We start from the raw sequence: 16,375 nt of genomic DNA on the forward strand, positions 1-16,375 counted from the left end.
AACTGAAACTTTCTTGGATCCATGACATGTCAGGACTTAAAGAAAGACATTTTGATTCGCTCTGATCTACAACCTGACAGTCTGGTGACATGCAGTAGTAGATCAGTATGTTTCTCCTGCACAGGTTTTCCTGCAGTTATCTGATGTTCCTCTGTCCTGCCAATGACTGCCAAACGACCACACATAAAACAACTGATTTAATGACTTCTGGTAGTAAAAATGTATTTTCCTAAACAACCACGGAGACACAGTCAAGCACGAGCCTGAATAACTCTACCAAGTACAACGTACTACAGTTTGATATTCAAATCACTCCTCATTTGTTTGACTTCTGACTTTGCAGAGTCAACAACGTGGCCCAGAGCGACAGTGGGTTTCCAAAGGCAGCATTCTGTCTGACACAGAGTGACAGCCAGTCGCTCCAGTCCAAAGGTGAACTCTGTTTTTTAGGAGTGACCTGACTGAAGGGCTGCGGTTGGAAAAAATGTCTGCACTCTGCACGTCCCTTTGATTATTTCACAGACTCGGTGGACCAATGTCTGCCTCCAATATCGCCTGGTCTCTATTGATTCCATGTGACAGTAAACAAAACCTGTCTGGGTTTTGAGGAAGAAAAAAAAAGACAAATAAATAATTATTATATATATATATTATATATTATATTATTTGAATATGTTTAGGTATAACACATAGAGAGAGACATAAGTAAAAATATTTTGCATATGTTTATTAGTTTTTTTCCCCTTTTTTAAAAAAAATATATATAAAAAACTCTTTTTGTCTTGAATTGTGAGGCCAAAGTGATATTCTTTTTAAATTAAATAAGCTGCAAAAGTTTCTCCATTTATGTTGTTGTTGTTTGTCAATAGAACAAAACTGTTCTCATGGTTGCGTCATCTGGTTAAAGAGAAGAAGAAATGCCACAGTAGCTTTAAACTGCCTTCTTCTACTCTGATAATTGGCTCCGTGCTGATGGAGGACTTTGGTTCATTGCACCAGGAGAGCAAAAGGGTGTGTGTTTGGGTGTGTATGTGTGGATGAGACTATGTACATATTGAAACACGCAGCTGCTGCACCAGCTGGTTAGTTAAAACCCTACACGGTGGGAAATGAAGGAAGAAGTTCCCATACATTAAGCTGCATGGTTCAGGATTTACTGTGTCCTTTCCTGCCACAAACACAGGAAGAGAGAGCGGAGCATTGATAAAGTGACATGTACTTAGCTTGGACAGGCTGCGCTGTCTTCACACTGTGAAGAGGACGAGTGTTAAGGTAGCAGGGTGTGGTGGACATCCTGGAGTTATTAAAACAACGCTGGAAAACCTCCCAGCAGCTCCTGAATATGTTTGTTTGGAGCTGCAGGATGTTTCCCCTTCAGCACCTTGACGCAGGGAAAAAAATGGAAACCGGCTCCTTCACTGCAGGGTCGGGCCCCTGGTGATAGGAAGGTAGTCAGTCTGTAGAAAGAGAGAGAGAGACAGAGAGAGTGCAGATGAAAGTAGGTCAGCGATACAGAGGCAGTGGAGCATGACAGCAGCATCCTCATCTCTCTACTTAGCTGCGTGCAGCTAGCTTTAGCAGGCAGATCTGTCTTGTACATGGTGTCAGACTACTTGATCTGCATCATACAGTAATGAAATAATTTAAAAAAAAAGATTTAGTCATGTTGAAAAAAAATGCATTGGACAATTTAAGATATATAAAATAAAATTGTGAACATCTTAACTAAGTCTTGCTTTTAAATATAAATCCTTCTCACATCCTTGTCATGTTACTAAGGACAAAAGGGAATCTTTAAGGAGACATTCAAAATATATATATTAGAATTGTCTTAGAATTTTACTCTTGATTAAACTGGCTTATTTGAAGACTCTGGTGTATTGATTATAAAACAACCTTTGACATCCATCCAATCAAAGATTGTATTTTTTTGCTGCACCAGAGCACTGGTCGATTGATTGATTTATGGTCCCCGGCAGATATTGATCCTTGTGTATGTTATATCTTTATGTACTTTTAATTCACTTAATTGATGTTGTAACCCATAGAAGAGCAGCCAATGATAACACATTACCAGGTGACTCCTTTTAAATTGGACCATAAAATAAACAGTAAAAGTGATTGTATTTCATTATTGAATAAATGCAATTAAAATCAGACTCAATGCAATGACTTGTTAACACCTGACATCAGGATTGGTACAGTGCACATGTTTGACAGTGGGGCTTAACTGTATGCCTGACATAAATGTAGGTCATGCTTCTATAAGCAGTACCAACCAGGTGCACTGACTGTCTTTGGAACATCGCTACATTTCAACACTAACAAGAGCGTCATCTGCCTAAGTGTGATCTGTTTGGTTGGGATCCATGTTGGAATTAACTGATAGCTACACAAAATGCTAAACAAAGCAGTGAAAAATCCCACAAAGCAATAAAGTAAAGGGTAAAGACTAAAGAAAATCACCAGGAACGTATATGTTGCATGTGAACTAATAACCATATTAATCTATTTATTTTTGGCTCTTCTGCTAAATTTCTTGGTTTAAAAAAGTATAAACCAACCACTTCAGTTTCTGCTGTTGCCTTAAACAGCAGGTTTGTTTGGGTCCCAGGAGGGTTAATTAAGGCTACATGGTACGTCCTGAGAATGTATGGGCCATATACTGTTTAGAACAGTGTGCATGTAGCATCCCCATGTTTCCAACATGCTGTGTAATAAATCAAGGGCTTTTTAAAAAAAACAAAAAAACATGACCTCAGTCTCTGAGGGCCTGTGAAATTGTATACGCTAATCAATACGACAGTCAGAAGGTTCATATGACAGGAAAGCTAACAGAAAATTCGAAATGTAGACGCTAACATTGAGTCGCACGCATTCAATTATAAGAATTTGTCATGTTTTTGAATAAATTAGTGAATAATATTAGTAAGATGAGCATTACAGATTAATTCCCTAATCTGTGGCAGATCCACATCATTTATTTTACACAGGAACTGTGTACCCATTGATTAGTCATATTTAACATCCTTTTTGTTGACATTAGTGAGTCTATCTCCATAAATTCACACAACTTTACTGCCTTTACGTTAGAAAAACACCCAGTCGAGGGCTGCATGTCTGGCTGCATGCTCCTGGAGCTGTGTCAACAGCCTTGTTGACCCAGCCTCATGTGAATCCAGAGGTCTGTGCCAAGTTCACATTTTCACACGGCCCTGAGAGGATTAAAGCTGCATCAGCAGTGTTGAGCCTTTTCGTCTTGGTGGAGCTGCGACAAAATCAAGATGTCACGTCCATTTTTGCTGCAGGTAAAGGTTGTGTTGAACCAGCACCATCAACTCTGACACAACCAGTGATGAAAGAGTTAAATAACAACATGTGTTGAAAGGGAATTTATCTTAGTTTATCTTAAGGTAAAATACAGGGGCTAACAAATTCTTTTTAACAAATAATTTCTCAGCTAACCTTGATATATGATTTCCAGATTTTACAGCTTTAACCTGATATTTTGGCAATGAGTACTTCAGGAATTATATCAACGTACTTATTTTTTATGAATTTTGACTAACCGTAAGTCAAATAAATATGATGATACTGATACAGAGCTACATATCCCCTGGCTAACCTTTAGCTAAATCTTAGCTGGGGTTTTATTTCTGTAGTTTCTTTAGTTTCCTCTTTTTTTTTTCTCTATGCAAACTGTTTAGATTTAATTTGATTATGCTACCACTTTAACATGGAATGTGCTATGCTGTAAATAAATTATTTAAAATGCAGCCCATTAGTATGCCCCATTAATGAAAGTCTATCAGTGAGAGAGGATGTGGGCTTTGGGTGTTCAACATTTGCTCCCCTTGAGAATGGTTCAGATGCCTCTCTATTTAAAATGTAGCCATGAAAAATTGATCATCTGTGTCTTTCATGTGCATCAGACTGGTCTGCAGTACGAGTCTGGATAACAACGTGGACCAGGAACATCCTGAATCTTCCTATTTTTAAGCAGTCTGTCGTTTGTTTGCTCACTAACGGTCTGAGGTCCCTGGTGTAGAGTGAACAGCCTCTCACAGCCATTGTCTTCATTAACAAGTGTGCAGCTTTCTTCTTGTTTGGATTCTGTCATGTGTGATGCTACAATGGCAGTTTTGTCCCAGGGCTGTGTGTTAGGACTGGGACTGAGCTTTTCACCAAGATTTCTATAGGACACACAAAGGTCGCCATTAAGAGCATTAGAACTGTTCTGATAATGATTGGTAGCGGCTTTGAAAGCCAAAAACAACCATGTTTTATAACAATCTTTTGATTAACTTTAACCTAAACCAAATGTATGTGCTTTTTCTACTTTCTGACTTCAATCGGATGAATACTTACATTTGGATGAATACTTACATTTCACACATCTTTCTTCATAAAATATACAGTTTTGATTAAGTGATGAATTGATGATCTCTTTGTAAATGAAACAAACCTCCAATTGAGAGTTTTTTGTGCAGGGCTAAACTTGAGAATGGGGGTGACATGTTCTTGTGTCAGAGCCAGAAACATGACAAAAGCTCCAGCCCTGAAAATCCCAACAAGCATAGAAGAAGTGGGGGAAGATTTACAGACAGATGTAAGTCAATTTACAGAAGTGGCAACTACCCTACTGGTAACAATCACTAAGTTCCCGGCAACTAACAGCAACAACTACTGTGTCATCTGTATAAAGTGAGAGAGTGGTTTGTCCACACTGGGGGCACTGAAGTCACCTTATAGATCTCTAATTAATTAAGTCCTCTCTAATTTCGCTTTTTCTGCCTAATGTGTTAAATATCATGGCAGAAGGCCGGAGTCAATCTCAGCTGATATCTGAGCAGAAGGTGTTGCACATCCCAGACATGTCCCAAGTCCATGTAGAGACAACCAACCAGTCAAATTCACATCCACATCTACTGAGAGTTACAGAGTTACACTGTTGTAGTGGAAAAAGTAGACTTTCTGAAAAAAACATTTACTGTACATGAAAGAACGTGCACATTACAGACTTAAAAGTCTGTTTATACAGCTGAGACATGATCCAGTGACCTTCTTGTCATAAGGCAACAATACTAACCACTACTTCCCCTTGCACTCCATGTAATATTCCGTTCGTTGTTATTGGCCTTAATAGGCAGAAGAAGTGCATCTGCCATAGTGACGGGTGAGAAACATCTGGTGTGTGTGTGTGTGTGTGTGTGTGTGTCAAAGTCTTTCTGTGCCCCTGCCTGTCCATCAAACCCTTCTCTTTTTATTTAATAATAAAACACTTTATTCTTAGGTTTAGGATTTGGCCCAGCTATGGTGAGAGTTTATGGTTAAGACCTGAATAGAATGAATGGACATCATTGTGGAGTCCTGCATTGTAGATGGTTTTGGTGACTACGTCAAGGCTGGTGTGTTCACTGGTGTGTTCACCATCACCATGAACCATGGTGATGGTGGAACACACCACAACACTGTGGTGTGTTTCATGTGGTTTTGAATTGCTTTTAGAAACAGTGGTCACCTGACGGCTCAGAGGACTCAGAAGAATAACATACTAAATGCACTCAGCAGTTGCCAATAGGAACAAATTGTTCGTAATTTGCACATTTAATGCTATTTGTTGAAGGTAAAGAAAACACAATAGTGCCGTGGCGTCCATGGAATTTATTTTACTGTCTGTTTGTTTCTCTGAAACATTTTGTCCTCCAGCGCCCACTTTCTTCATTAGGACATCTGTGTTGAATGAAGAATGTTGTCTGAACGTCCAAGGTCAGGAGATATGGAGGTATACAGAGAGGAGGGGTCACATAGCTGAGCCTGGAGTGTCTATAGACTAGGTTTTGTAGGCAGGGGTAACCACAGCAACAATTTAGTTGTGTTGCTGCCCATAAAGAGACAGATGCATCAAGAGTCAGCACTGGCCCGTCTGGTGTTGAGGAGAGGACAAAAACACAAATACTGGAGGAAGTCCAGACCACGTATTACCCCAAACACCCATCTAAATATCTACAATCTTTAAAATTAAATCCTGAAAATTCAAATCATTATGAGTTAAGGGGAGACAATACTATAATTCCATGTCATTATGCTCGTTTCTCTCTTTTTCCACTTTAGGCTATAATTAATTTAATGCCTTTATCAGTGAAAAAATAATGATCTTTTAGGTCCTTTGGTCTTTAGTGATCATGACAATTTACTGAAGTCTAGGATCAGCATTAAGAGGACCTAATCTGTGGCCAATCTCAGGTATAAATATGTTGTAGTCTTACCTAAGAATTTGGCTTCTTTAAAGACTTCCAACTAGTCAATAAATGGTTAAATCACTCTCTTCTTATGAATCAGAATTCGACAGTTGAACTAATTACTGCCCTGTTTCCAGAAATACCAGGGAACAAAGCAGCTGAGAACTGGATTCAGTTCTTAATTTAATCCATTTGACTTTTCATTTTCATTTTCTGATAATAATTGTGCTTCAATTCCAACTCAGAGCCTAAATATTCAGTAAAGCAGTGGGGCAAACAATTAGTTTGTTTTTAAGCTGCCGTTCTCTGAGGAATTAAACTGAGTCATGCTGATGTGAAAATGAGGTTGAAAATGCAGCAGTTTGGATGCTGACTGTGATTATTCTGCTGCACTTTAGCTGCAGTGGCTCTGGATATAAATAGGCCTGTGTGTATAACAGCGAGAGTGAAAAACATTTGAATAAATCTAAAAATCTTCTAAAGTAACCTGAGATTTGGCTTCAGTCAAACATGTACTTAACTATGAGATTTAAGGTCATTTACAGGAAGAACTTCTTTACGTTCACTTCCTGTCAGACATTGTTTACATTGTTTGTCTCGGTCAGTCACATTGTGTTGAAGTGTGAAAACGTGTGAATGGAACACAGATAACAGGTTTAAAGATTTTTTCTCAGGTGGAGCAGGTTCACGGTCACTCTGTTAATTTTTTAAAAAGTGCAATTCATCACAGAGCAGCCGACGTGCACATGAGCAGGAGGGACTATTTTTATCTCTGTGGCTGCAACATGAGGCGCTGACCCCAACGTCAGGATGTATAAATAACACCTTTTCACAGACACAGTGTCTGTTTACATTTGGCGGTGACGGACCGGGTTGTCCACACCGGAAGACAGGAGTGTCCATGAAGTAGGCCATCATCGATCTTAATCTGCTGAGGCAGGAGTTTGTCCTCCTCACCTGCTCTGCACTATGCCTAACTCTGAGAGCAGTCATGTGACCCTCTCATCCTAAACATTCTGTTTTTGGGTTGTTCTCTTCTTCTTTCAGCCTGACCTGCCACTGGCCATGGACTACATGAACAACGGTTCCAACAGCTACGGTTCTGGAGACACTGTGAGCGCCTCCTTAGGCAACATGAGCATCAACGACCAACACCACCAGGAGAATGGAGTCCAGATGGGACACATGAAAGGTCAGTCACAGGACACAAGTACACAAACCACTGCTGCCGGCAGAGCTTAACGGTGCAGCTGAATGTTCCAGATAAAAGAGGAACGATGATAGAATTGCGGTGACATCACAGAAATATCTTCTGGTGATCCTCATACTCAGGTCATTGACTCAACACTAATTTAGACCACATTCTAGAACAATGTCTGTCCAGTACCATGGCAGAACTCAGCTAAAGTCAAAAATTAACCAAACCCTAACATTTTTCTTTATTACCAACAAGCAAACAAACAAGGCACTTTCACATTGAAGAATGAGATTATTCCCCTATTTTGTACAAATGTGGACAAAACTCACTCCCTACTTTATAGTCAGTAAACATGAGTATACACAGTTAAAATGTGGTGGTAGGTTTATTTAGATGTTAGGCTGTTGTTGTTTTTTATTGTTTGTTTTGACCTCTTACAAGGCTCAAATGCATTTGCAACATGAACTGAGGTCTACAGGTTTAACTCTATGACTGTAAAAGAACCATGTAGATGGAGTGTGGTAAAGTGTACAGGCAGACACATACCTGTGTTTCCTGAATTCAAGTCCATACCAGTCAGACCTTTGCTGCCATCGCTGTAGCTTAAGGTGTAGAATGTGGAGAAACTGTAGCAGAGACTTCAGATGTCTGTCACCTGCAGGTTTTTTGGGTACAGCCATTGTGATGGACAGCTCCTTATTTCAACTGTCCTTTATTCTCCCAAGGCAGAAACTGGACAGCAGCTACGAAGCACTGGAGACTGAAAGAAAGAAACAAAAGTAGTTTGCTGCTATTCTACTTGTATTGATATTTGGGGTTGAAGAATAAATCGGTCTTTACTGGACCAAGTTTTCTGGCATTATTCCTACTGACAATATTTGGTGACCTTAAGCGACAGCACTTTGTGGTAGAAGCAGCCAGACTTCTCCACCAAGGGTTGACGCAGACCAACTCTACAGCTTCATATTGGTCTCTAATCCCTGGACACATTCTGGAATAATCTCAAAAGCCTTAGATATCCCAAACGTCTCTGTAGCTTCTTCTTTTTTTCTTTTTTTTTTTTTTGTAGAGGGTCAGGGCAGTGGCTGGGACCCGGAAATTCAACTGTGCTTTGTTTTAATCCAGCTTTACATAATAGACACAGGGAATGGTTCAGTGGGCTTTAGTGCCTGACTGCAGCTGCACTGTAATCCGGGCATCTGGGTCAGAGTCGTCAGAGTGAGCTCTGTCTCCATCCTGAACTACTGTCCACTCTGGAACAACCCAGCTTTGACTGTGTCGACAGTCAGAGACAATATTTCATAACACAGAGCACTAATGGCATGAAGCTAAATTTGTTTTGTGAACAAAAAGCCTTGTTTGAGAATTTAGGATGATTACAGTTCTGACAGATTGTTCCATTTATAAGTCGTAATCATTTCAGGCCCTGTCAATAATGTGCTTCTGCTCTCTTTCGTCCTTATCAACCATATGGCCAATTAGTACGTAGCTTAGCTTTCCCCAGTCTGCAGCCATCACTCGTGCAGTCGTTCTCCCTCTTCCCGTTCTCCATCAGCTCATACACAAACAGGAAGTGGTGCACAAGTTCAGGTCCAGCTGCAGAGCTGCACACAGTCACGGACAGTCAAACAGCATGTGAGTATGTGACGGTTCTCTGCAGCTGAGTAGGAATTGTAGCGGAGTAGAACAGTAGGTCAGTGGTGAAGGGTGAGCCTGGTGAGCTTTTATTATTAGTGCACTTCATATTCCTTTTAATATTGATCCAACTGTTGTATTTTTTTCTGTGTATTGCAGCATATCGATAGTCTGTAAGAATATTGTCCTAAATTAAACATGTCTGTGTGTGTGTGTGTTTATATATATATATATATATATATATATATATATATATATATATGTGTGTGTGTGTGTGTGTGTATCAAGGCCCTGAAGGTGGTGGACACAGTGTTGGTCTCAATTTTTAGTCCAGTATCATTTAAAGAGTAAACATATTTTTCATTTGAACAAATATTGTTCTGATGTTTGTGTGCATCTCTGTTTTGAACCACTTGACTTTCCCTCACAGCTCCTGGGACCATTAATATTCCTGAATGTATTCTTCTCACCTGCAGCTGCGTCTGTCTTTCTGTCACATTCACCGGTTTGACTTCCAGTTTACCTCCACAGAAAACGGAGCAGCGCTGGGTGACAGTGGGCTGAAATCATCATTGGAACTCTCTCAGCCACAGAGCTGTGAGGACGAGGTGCAGCCTGGTACGCTCGCTACCTCACCCACTCACCCGCCTGCTGCCTGCCTGCCAGCACTTCTCATGTCACCCATTCTGAAAAAAGGAAGAGTGCTTAGTGCCAATTAACTTTTTGTTTTTGCTTATTTCAGTTTGTGAGCAGTTTACTTTTTTTTAACATTTAACCTTCTTCCTTTGCAGAAATAGCATCTGTTTTGATTTGTTGGTTTTTTTTGTTTGTTTTGTTTTCTTCTCCTGGCAGTTACTAATTATTTACCTTTGTGCCTTTTCTCTAACATATGATTTAACAGTTATTTAACTTTAACACTAATTGTTTTCAGTTGGACTGATATCAATAGTCTGTCTGTGATATTTGACACAGTATTGGCCTCCTTGACGTGTTGATCAGCTCCTGAGTGTGTGAACATGAGAATACCATATGTGATGCTACCAGAGCATATTCAAGGTCGTCAGGATTGACAGTATTAAGTCAAAACTATAAGTGCTTTGTCTATGTAGAAGGTAGTACTTTATCAAGTACGTTTTCAACCTTGTATTATAGCTACGCAGGCAAACAGCAAAAAGCAAAACATTGACTGATCAACAGATATATTTTGTACTCATGAGTATTCACCAGCTCTGTCTGTACTGTAATGCAGTGAGTAGTGGGCAGGTGGATTTTAACTAGTACCTAAGCTAACCATCATTTTCATTTTCTGGTCACACTGACTGACATCTATTCATGCCACAGCTGGAGTGGCTGCAGAGGACGGCAGCGTCGAAGCAGTGTCTGATGTCTCTCGTGAAGATGAGGGACATCTGGGTATGCTGTCCTGTCCTTATAACCCTTTCTTTTCTGTTGCTTATGTGTTCATTTATTTTCTAGTTGCCTCTTTCTTTTATCCACACAGTCTGCTCTCTGGAAAGAAAATCTTCCCTTTTTTCTCATTTTAAAGTCCAAAGAAGGTTGACACCAACTTTATGTCTGTAAAGAACAAGCTGAGGCAAAACGGAGCTTCATAACAAAACACATTGGCTGCTGTTGTCGCAGGTTGTGCAATCTTTGTCAAAGGGGACCAGTGGTGGTGTGTTTTCTACCCAGAAGACATTATTTTTAACTAATGTGCATGCCACTGTGTCCTTGGGCAAGACTTGAACCCCCTTAATTCCCATCTACCATCATTGTTAACTTTAATCAAAAAAAGAGTCAACTGAAAGACTTTAAACTCCAGACATGAAATGGTATCAATCTTCTAAATGGCCCTTTGTTAAATGTCTATTTTGGACCTTGGCTTTAACCAACCTGCTTCTCGTTTACCGTGTGTGTCATACAAAGCTTCTTTTTTATTTCAGCATCTCGATAAAAAAAAAAAAAATGCAAATAAATTTGTTTTTTACTCATAATATATTACATATTCTTAAGCCTGAGAGAAGCCTGTCTTTTGTTTTTGTTTTTCAAAAGGACACAAACTAAACTGCAGACAGATTTGGGCCTGAAGTGATCTGTATAACACACACACTGCTCCAGCTTGTGTAAATGCCAGAATAATGTCAAAAACAGCTCAACGGCACATGTCACCCTCCTGCTACTGCTGCTGCAGCATTACATAAGACTTTATAGAGATGGAGTCACTTTTTGCCTTTGCATCATCTGCGATCATGTTTGTAAAACGGTGATCTAATCTGACTTTATTCAGTTTGGTCTTGTCTGCATTCACCTGACATACGCTGAATGTGAGCTGCCTATTGATTTTCCCTGCAGTGGCTGAGTGTATTAATTGGTCATGAATGACAGAGGTTGATTATTGAGCGTTCTCTCATGTCTATCTCATCATATTCCATCTGCAGCTGCAGCAGGAGGAGCAGCTTCAACAGGTAGGATGCTTTATGTGCTATTGATCCAACACACACTGTATTTACTTGTGGCAGGTACTAAAGCACAGACACTAAAACACTCACCTATACTTACATCTGTGGGGCGATGAAAAGCAGCAGTGAGGAGAAGAAGTCGCTCTCTCCTGGATGTTGGTTTTAATGGCATCGTTTTCCTAATAATTTAGTTAAACAAGACAAATAAAAGAGAAGAAACAGCTTAGATATAATTGAAAAAAATTCTATTTGAGATTTAAAAAGTTTAAGCTATAGATCCATTAATATCTCAAATATTTTAAGCTAAAGATTTCTCAAATTTTAAGCTAATGATTTCTTATATCATATTTTATTAATCTATTAATATTTATCTATTAATACATCTTATAATTACTCTGATAGGTCATTTATTAATTAGCATCAAACATTTGCCTAGTAAATGGTAGTTATTTAATTTAAAACAAATGGCAAAAATGTCTTCATATCTTTTTACTCCTGATAAGTAAAAAATATAATGTATGGATTAATTATCTTGTAATACCTCATTTTACATGTGATTGTTTCTTATTTTACAACTGTAGAAGATTTGAACTTTTGTTCTATAATTTAGACTGTTTTTTCACCATTAAACCAAAAACTTACCACAGAATATGTATTACTACCATAGTGGCACAACAACTTAACTCTGAAAGACAGTTTTAAAAGTAAAATAAAAACGATATTTCTATATCAGAAAAATATTCATATTTAGTGTCTAGGTCTGGGTGATTATGGCACAATTCCCTGCATTATAAATCCCAGTCTAAATGTCACATCAATGAAATTCAATTAAACAGTTTTTCCATAAGAAAACAAAACTGCAGTTTCATACAAAAGCTTAAAACAAAGCAGTATCTTCTCACAGCAATGAATAAACTTAACTCTGCATCTAGTTCCCCGACTTACTAAAGGGTCACAAACCACAGTTTGAGAGCCTTGGTGTTAGATAATGATCCAATAAAAGACTGTTGATTTCATGCACCTTTCACTGGCCTGTGGTTCATTCTTCACTGGAATGACTCATCTGTCCTCTGTCAGTGTGATGCACCACTGTCCATCTCCATTTTACTTTAGTACTTCCTTCACAATCCAATCACCTTTAATCACTTCTCCTTTTTGTGAGTCTTGCCTTTCACATTTCACTGATCTCTTTAGACTTTAGACTCTTTTCTTCTTTGCATCAATTTTGCTGTGTTAAAATGGCAAAAAAGTGCTGTGATGGTGGTCATTAATGTGCTTTCCAAACAAAGTAGACACTCCCAGCAATCGAGTCCACAGTGACTCTATGGTTTCTGGGGAGGGAGCAAATGCCACTGTTGAAGGAGCTGCTGCAGAGGGCGGAGACTCCGTGGGAGCTTCCTGCTCCGAGAAGCCAGAAGACACTGCCGAGGAGGAGTGTGGGAAGAAGCTGAGTGGATCTCTCTGGGCCTCTGAGGACCTCAGCAGCAGGTCAGGGTTCAGAGAGGACATGCCAGCCACCAGCAGGGGGAGCCCTGAGTGGAGTGGAGCTGTGGACACTCAGAGGGCCATCAGCCTAGACGCCTGCGAGTGTCTGAATGGGGATCTGTCTGGGACGGCTTTAGTCAGGAGCGCAGCTTTGGAAGACCTAACATCCATCGATGACAGGAGCACGTGGGTCGGCCCAGAGGGAGAAGAGCTGGTCACAGAACAGACCAAAGATGGACTGACTTCTGATGTAACAGCCTTAGTATCCCACAGGGACACTGAAAGCAAAATAATTCAAGAAACACAGGACACCCTTCAAAGCAAGAGCCTACCACGGTCTAAGTTGGACTCTCCTTCAGAAGATCTCAGTCCAGCAGAGAGCACTGTGAACATTTGTGAGGAAGGCGGACTTGTGGCCAAAATTCCATGTGACCGGGTGGCTGAAAACGGCAGCAGTGAGTCATTGTCGCACAGGGACGTCCGTTCAGACACTGACATTTGTCTCAGTGAGTCAGAGATGAGAGGCTGTGAAGCTCAGACCACTGTTACCACTGAGCTGCAGAAAACGCCTCCTCTCCAAACACCTCCAGCCCCAAAGTCTCTGCTGCCTGTGGCTGTTTCCAAAGGTCTGTGTGCTGTTGTGTTCACCGCCTCAGAGCAAGTCCTCTTCAGTTCAACTCCTTCCACTTGTTTGAGTTACAAGTAGCTTCTACTGTATGTCATGTAGCACTCTCCCTCTGAATATTTATTATGGACGGTAATTTCCACCTGAGGAGACGCCTGTTGTCCTCCCTCCCTTCCTTCGGTACTTTTTCATTTAAATCCCCCCATCCTGTCTCACTTTGTTGGTTATGCAGCCCCAGGGTTCTCTGCTTGACTTCAATACTAATTATATGCACATTGTGTGACACATTGCATGCTGCATATCCTACATCACCACTTTCACCTCTTTTGATTTTAATTTTGCAATGTATATACGATGGAATTGATGAAAAAAAGACAAGAAAAAATAATTCTGCTTTTCTCCCCCTGTAGCTCAAGCGAAGATGGACAATGGTTCCACGGAGAAGGTATGGAACCCAAAGCATTGTTGACGTGCGTTGACAACACAAGGGGGTGTGGGCCCGGGCTCAGAAATGTAAAACCTGTGTACCAGCTCATAAGGATATGTTTCATCTTAAACTTAATGAAATGAAAGCGACTGCACCCACACTAATGTGCTATTTTGTTTGTTCCGTGCTTATGGAGTCTCTAAAAGTCATTGTAGTGCTTGGGTTCATCAGCAATAGTTGTGTAACCAGTTCTTATTCTGATTCAACTTGACCTGTAGATGGTACATACAGAGTGGATGTGAACTAGTTGCAAAAGGAACACTGTGGAAGACTGGAGGAGCTGCTCTTGGTTTACACCTGACTCGCTCAATTGACTCACTTTATAATTTCAATAAACTTCAATGTTTCGCTGTGTAGGTCAGTGATAGTGACAGGTCAAAGAACAAACAAGGATTTTCTACATGATATCCCTCTGTCATAACACATACACTGTACCAATTGGCAGACTTTATGGATTCAAGGACAGTATATAATGAATGCTTTGGACTTCAAGCGTTTCAGAAAGAGTCCAGCTGTGTAATGACTAACACTTTGTAGACATTTGGTATATTGAGGTGGGACCAGTGTCCCACTCCATTATATCCACTTTGTGTGCATGAACATTAAGCAAATAATGGGTCTCATTTTGAAACAAAGTATTTTTCTTATTTATGGCATGAGAAAGCAAAACCGATCCTGTAAAAAGTCATCCACCAATTCTATTATTTTACTTTATTATTTCATGTTGTTCGTGTTCATTCATGGCCATTTCATTTATTTTGTTATTACTTTGTATTTATTTTGTCATTCTTTTTGCTTTCTGATTTTATGTTTGTTTGTTTTTTTGTTTTGTTTTTTTTTCCCTCTTCACAATAAAAGTCTCAAACTGCCACCACACCAACCTCATCCCTCAAAAGGCCGTCTGTAGTCAACAGGGGCAACAAAACAGCTACCTCTCCCCGAAACGGCCACAGCTCCATCCCAGTTAAAACCAACAGCCTGGGGTCCAGACAGTCTGGAGTAAGTACAGGTCTGAGGGGACAGCTCCACAGTTCTATTCTCTGAAAGGACCTTTTATCACCAACAAATAAACCAATTCTCTGTCCATTCATCACTAACTGCAGTCTGACGTTCAACCAGACTAGAGAGATTTCTACAATACTTTCATGATTGCTGTGTTTTCATGATTAGAGAAAAATAAATAACTTTTTTGTGCTCTTCATTTCCAGGCTGCTGCTAAACCTCAAACCCCTGCAGCTAAAACCTCCGTAAGAACTGTAGCTCAGTCAGGTAGGAAACCAGATTACACATCTGGATTATTTAAATAGTTTCATCTTTTTTTTTTTCCCCAAAGGAGTCCATTAAAAACGTGCACTTGTAACGTGTCATATTTTCTATAATACAGCTAGTGCCAAGAAACCTCCCACTTCAAAATATGAAAGAGGTAAAACAAATAAATTGCCTGAGATGTAAAATCGCATGGCCACAAAACCAAATGCCTGGTCCTAATCTGGATCAAACTTGGTCAGCTTTAGCTGTTTGTAGTACAGTATATTTTGTTGACCTTGACCTTTTTTGATCTCCCATGAACTATATCATTGTACAACTATTGACGTGTTGCCTCCTCTCCATCTCCTCTAGATGCCCAGAGTGGACAGAGCAGCCCCGGGACTCCAAAATCACCCGCTAGCCAAGCAGCTTCTGGAAAGTCTGCGGCCGAGGCTAACAAAGTGAAAAAGGTTGCTGTGGTGCGTTCCACCCCCAAGTCCCCAGGTTCGCTCAAGAGCCGCTCCCCAGCTCCTCTGGCTGCTGCAGCACCAATGCCGGACCTGAAGAACGTCAGGTCCAAGATTGGCTCCACAGACAACATCAAACATCAGCCTGGAGGAGGAAAGGTACCCTGCCACTTCACGTCACTCTTCAGATAGATAAAACACAAAATACAATCTAAGTTTTTCTTGACTAAAAAAGGATTAATCAATTTTAAAGATTAAAATTATCCAACAGGAAAACACAGAAATATGTCCAAATATTTGCAAAACTTTAAACATTTAAAGGAATATGATACAATAAAATACAGTCGTACATAATATGACTTTGTACAAAAATGTTATTATGTAGAATGCAAAGTCCAACTCCAACTAATTTTAAAGAGGTTAAAAACCTATGACATCTCAGTCATGTCCTGCACCAAACATATTTCCACATTTTTCTGCCGCGCTGACGTAAAAACAACTAACCTGACTCTGTAAAAAAGGGCATAAA

The 16,375-nt window shown here is 40.0% G+C and overlaps 2 protein-coding genes across 26 annotated transcripts in view; one reads left to right on the forward strand and one right to left on the reverse strand.

Moving 5' to 3' along the window:
- Window positions 1-16,375, reverse strand: part of ghrhr2 (growth hormone releasing hormone receptor 2) — a 34,534-nt gene that overhangs the window by 11,960 nt on the left and 6,199 nt on the right. For 6 of the 10 annotated variants that reach the window (XM_025057803.1, XM_025057809.1, XM_017034284.2 and 3 more), the window contains exons 1-3: window positions 9,546-9,684; window positions 7,987-8,200; window positions 74-1,457 (exon numbers count right to left, since the gene is read on the reverse strand). The gene's annotated coding sequence lies outside the window, so the exon portion shown is untranslated. Of the gene's footprint in view, window positions 1-73; window positions 1,458-4,465; window positions 4,559-7,986; window positions 9,101-9,545; window positions 9,685-11,634; window positions 11,714-16,375 lie in introns of those variants that run through there. The other 4 variants (XM_025057802.1, XM_025057806.1, XM_025057798.1 and 1 more) reach the window with 4 other exon arrangements.
- Window positions 1-16,375, forward strand: part of mapta (microtubule-associated protein tau a) — a 25,741-nt gene that overhangs the window by 3,074 nt on the left and 6,292 nt on the right. The window contains exons 1-9 of one of the 16 annotated variants that reach the window (XM_025057785.1): window positions 6,546-7,148; window positions 7,290-7,434; window positions 9,607-9,693; window positions 10,417-10,488; window positions 11,514-11,540; window positions 14,055-14,089; window positions 14,990-15,130; window positions 15,340-15,400; window positions 15,752-16,005. In XM_025057785.1, the coding sequence (XP_024913553.1) occupies window positions 7,308-7,434; window positions 9,607-9,693; window positions 10,417-10,488; window positions 11,514-11,540; window positions 14,055-14,089; window positions 14,990-15,130; window positions 15,340-15,400; window positions 15,752-16,005 (804 nt within the window). In that variant the 5' untranslated portion in view covers window positions 6,546-7,148; window positions 7,290-7,307. Of the gene's footprint in view, window positions 1-6,545; window positions 7,149-7,289; window positions 7,435-9,606; window positions 9,694-10,416; window positions 10,489-11,513; window positions 11,541-11,767; window positions 13,646-14,054; window positions 14,090-14,989; window positions 15,131-15,339; window positions 15,401-15,751; window positions 16,006-16,375 lie in introns of those variants that run through there. The other 15 variants (XM_025057784.1, XM_025057788.1, XM_025057786.1 and 12 more) reach the window with 15 other exon arrangements.

The sequence above is a fragment of the Cynoglossus semilaevis genome, chromosome 8 (genome assembly GCF_000523025.1).
Source record: "Cynoglossus semilaevis isolate Cse_v1.0 chromosome 8, Cse_v1.0, whole genome shotgun sequence".
NCBI classification, from domain to species: Eukaryota; Metazoa; Chordata; class Actinopteri; order Pleuronectiformes; family Cynoglossidae; genus Cynoglossus; species Cynoglossus semilaevis.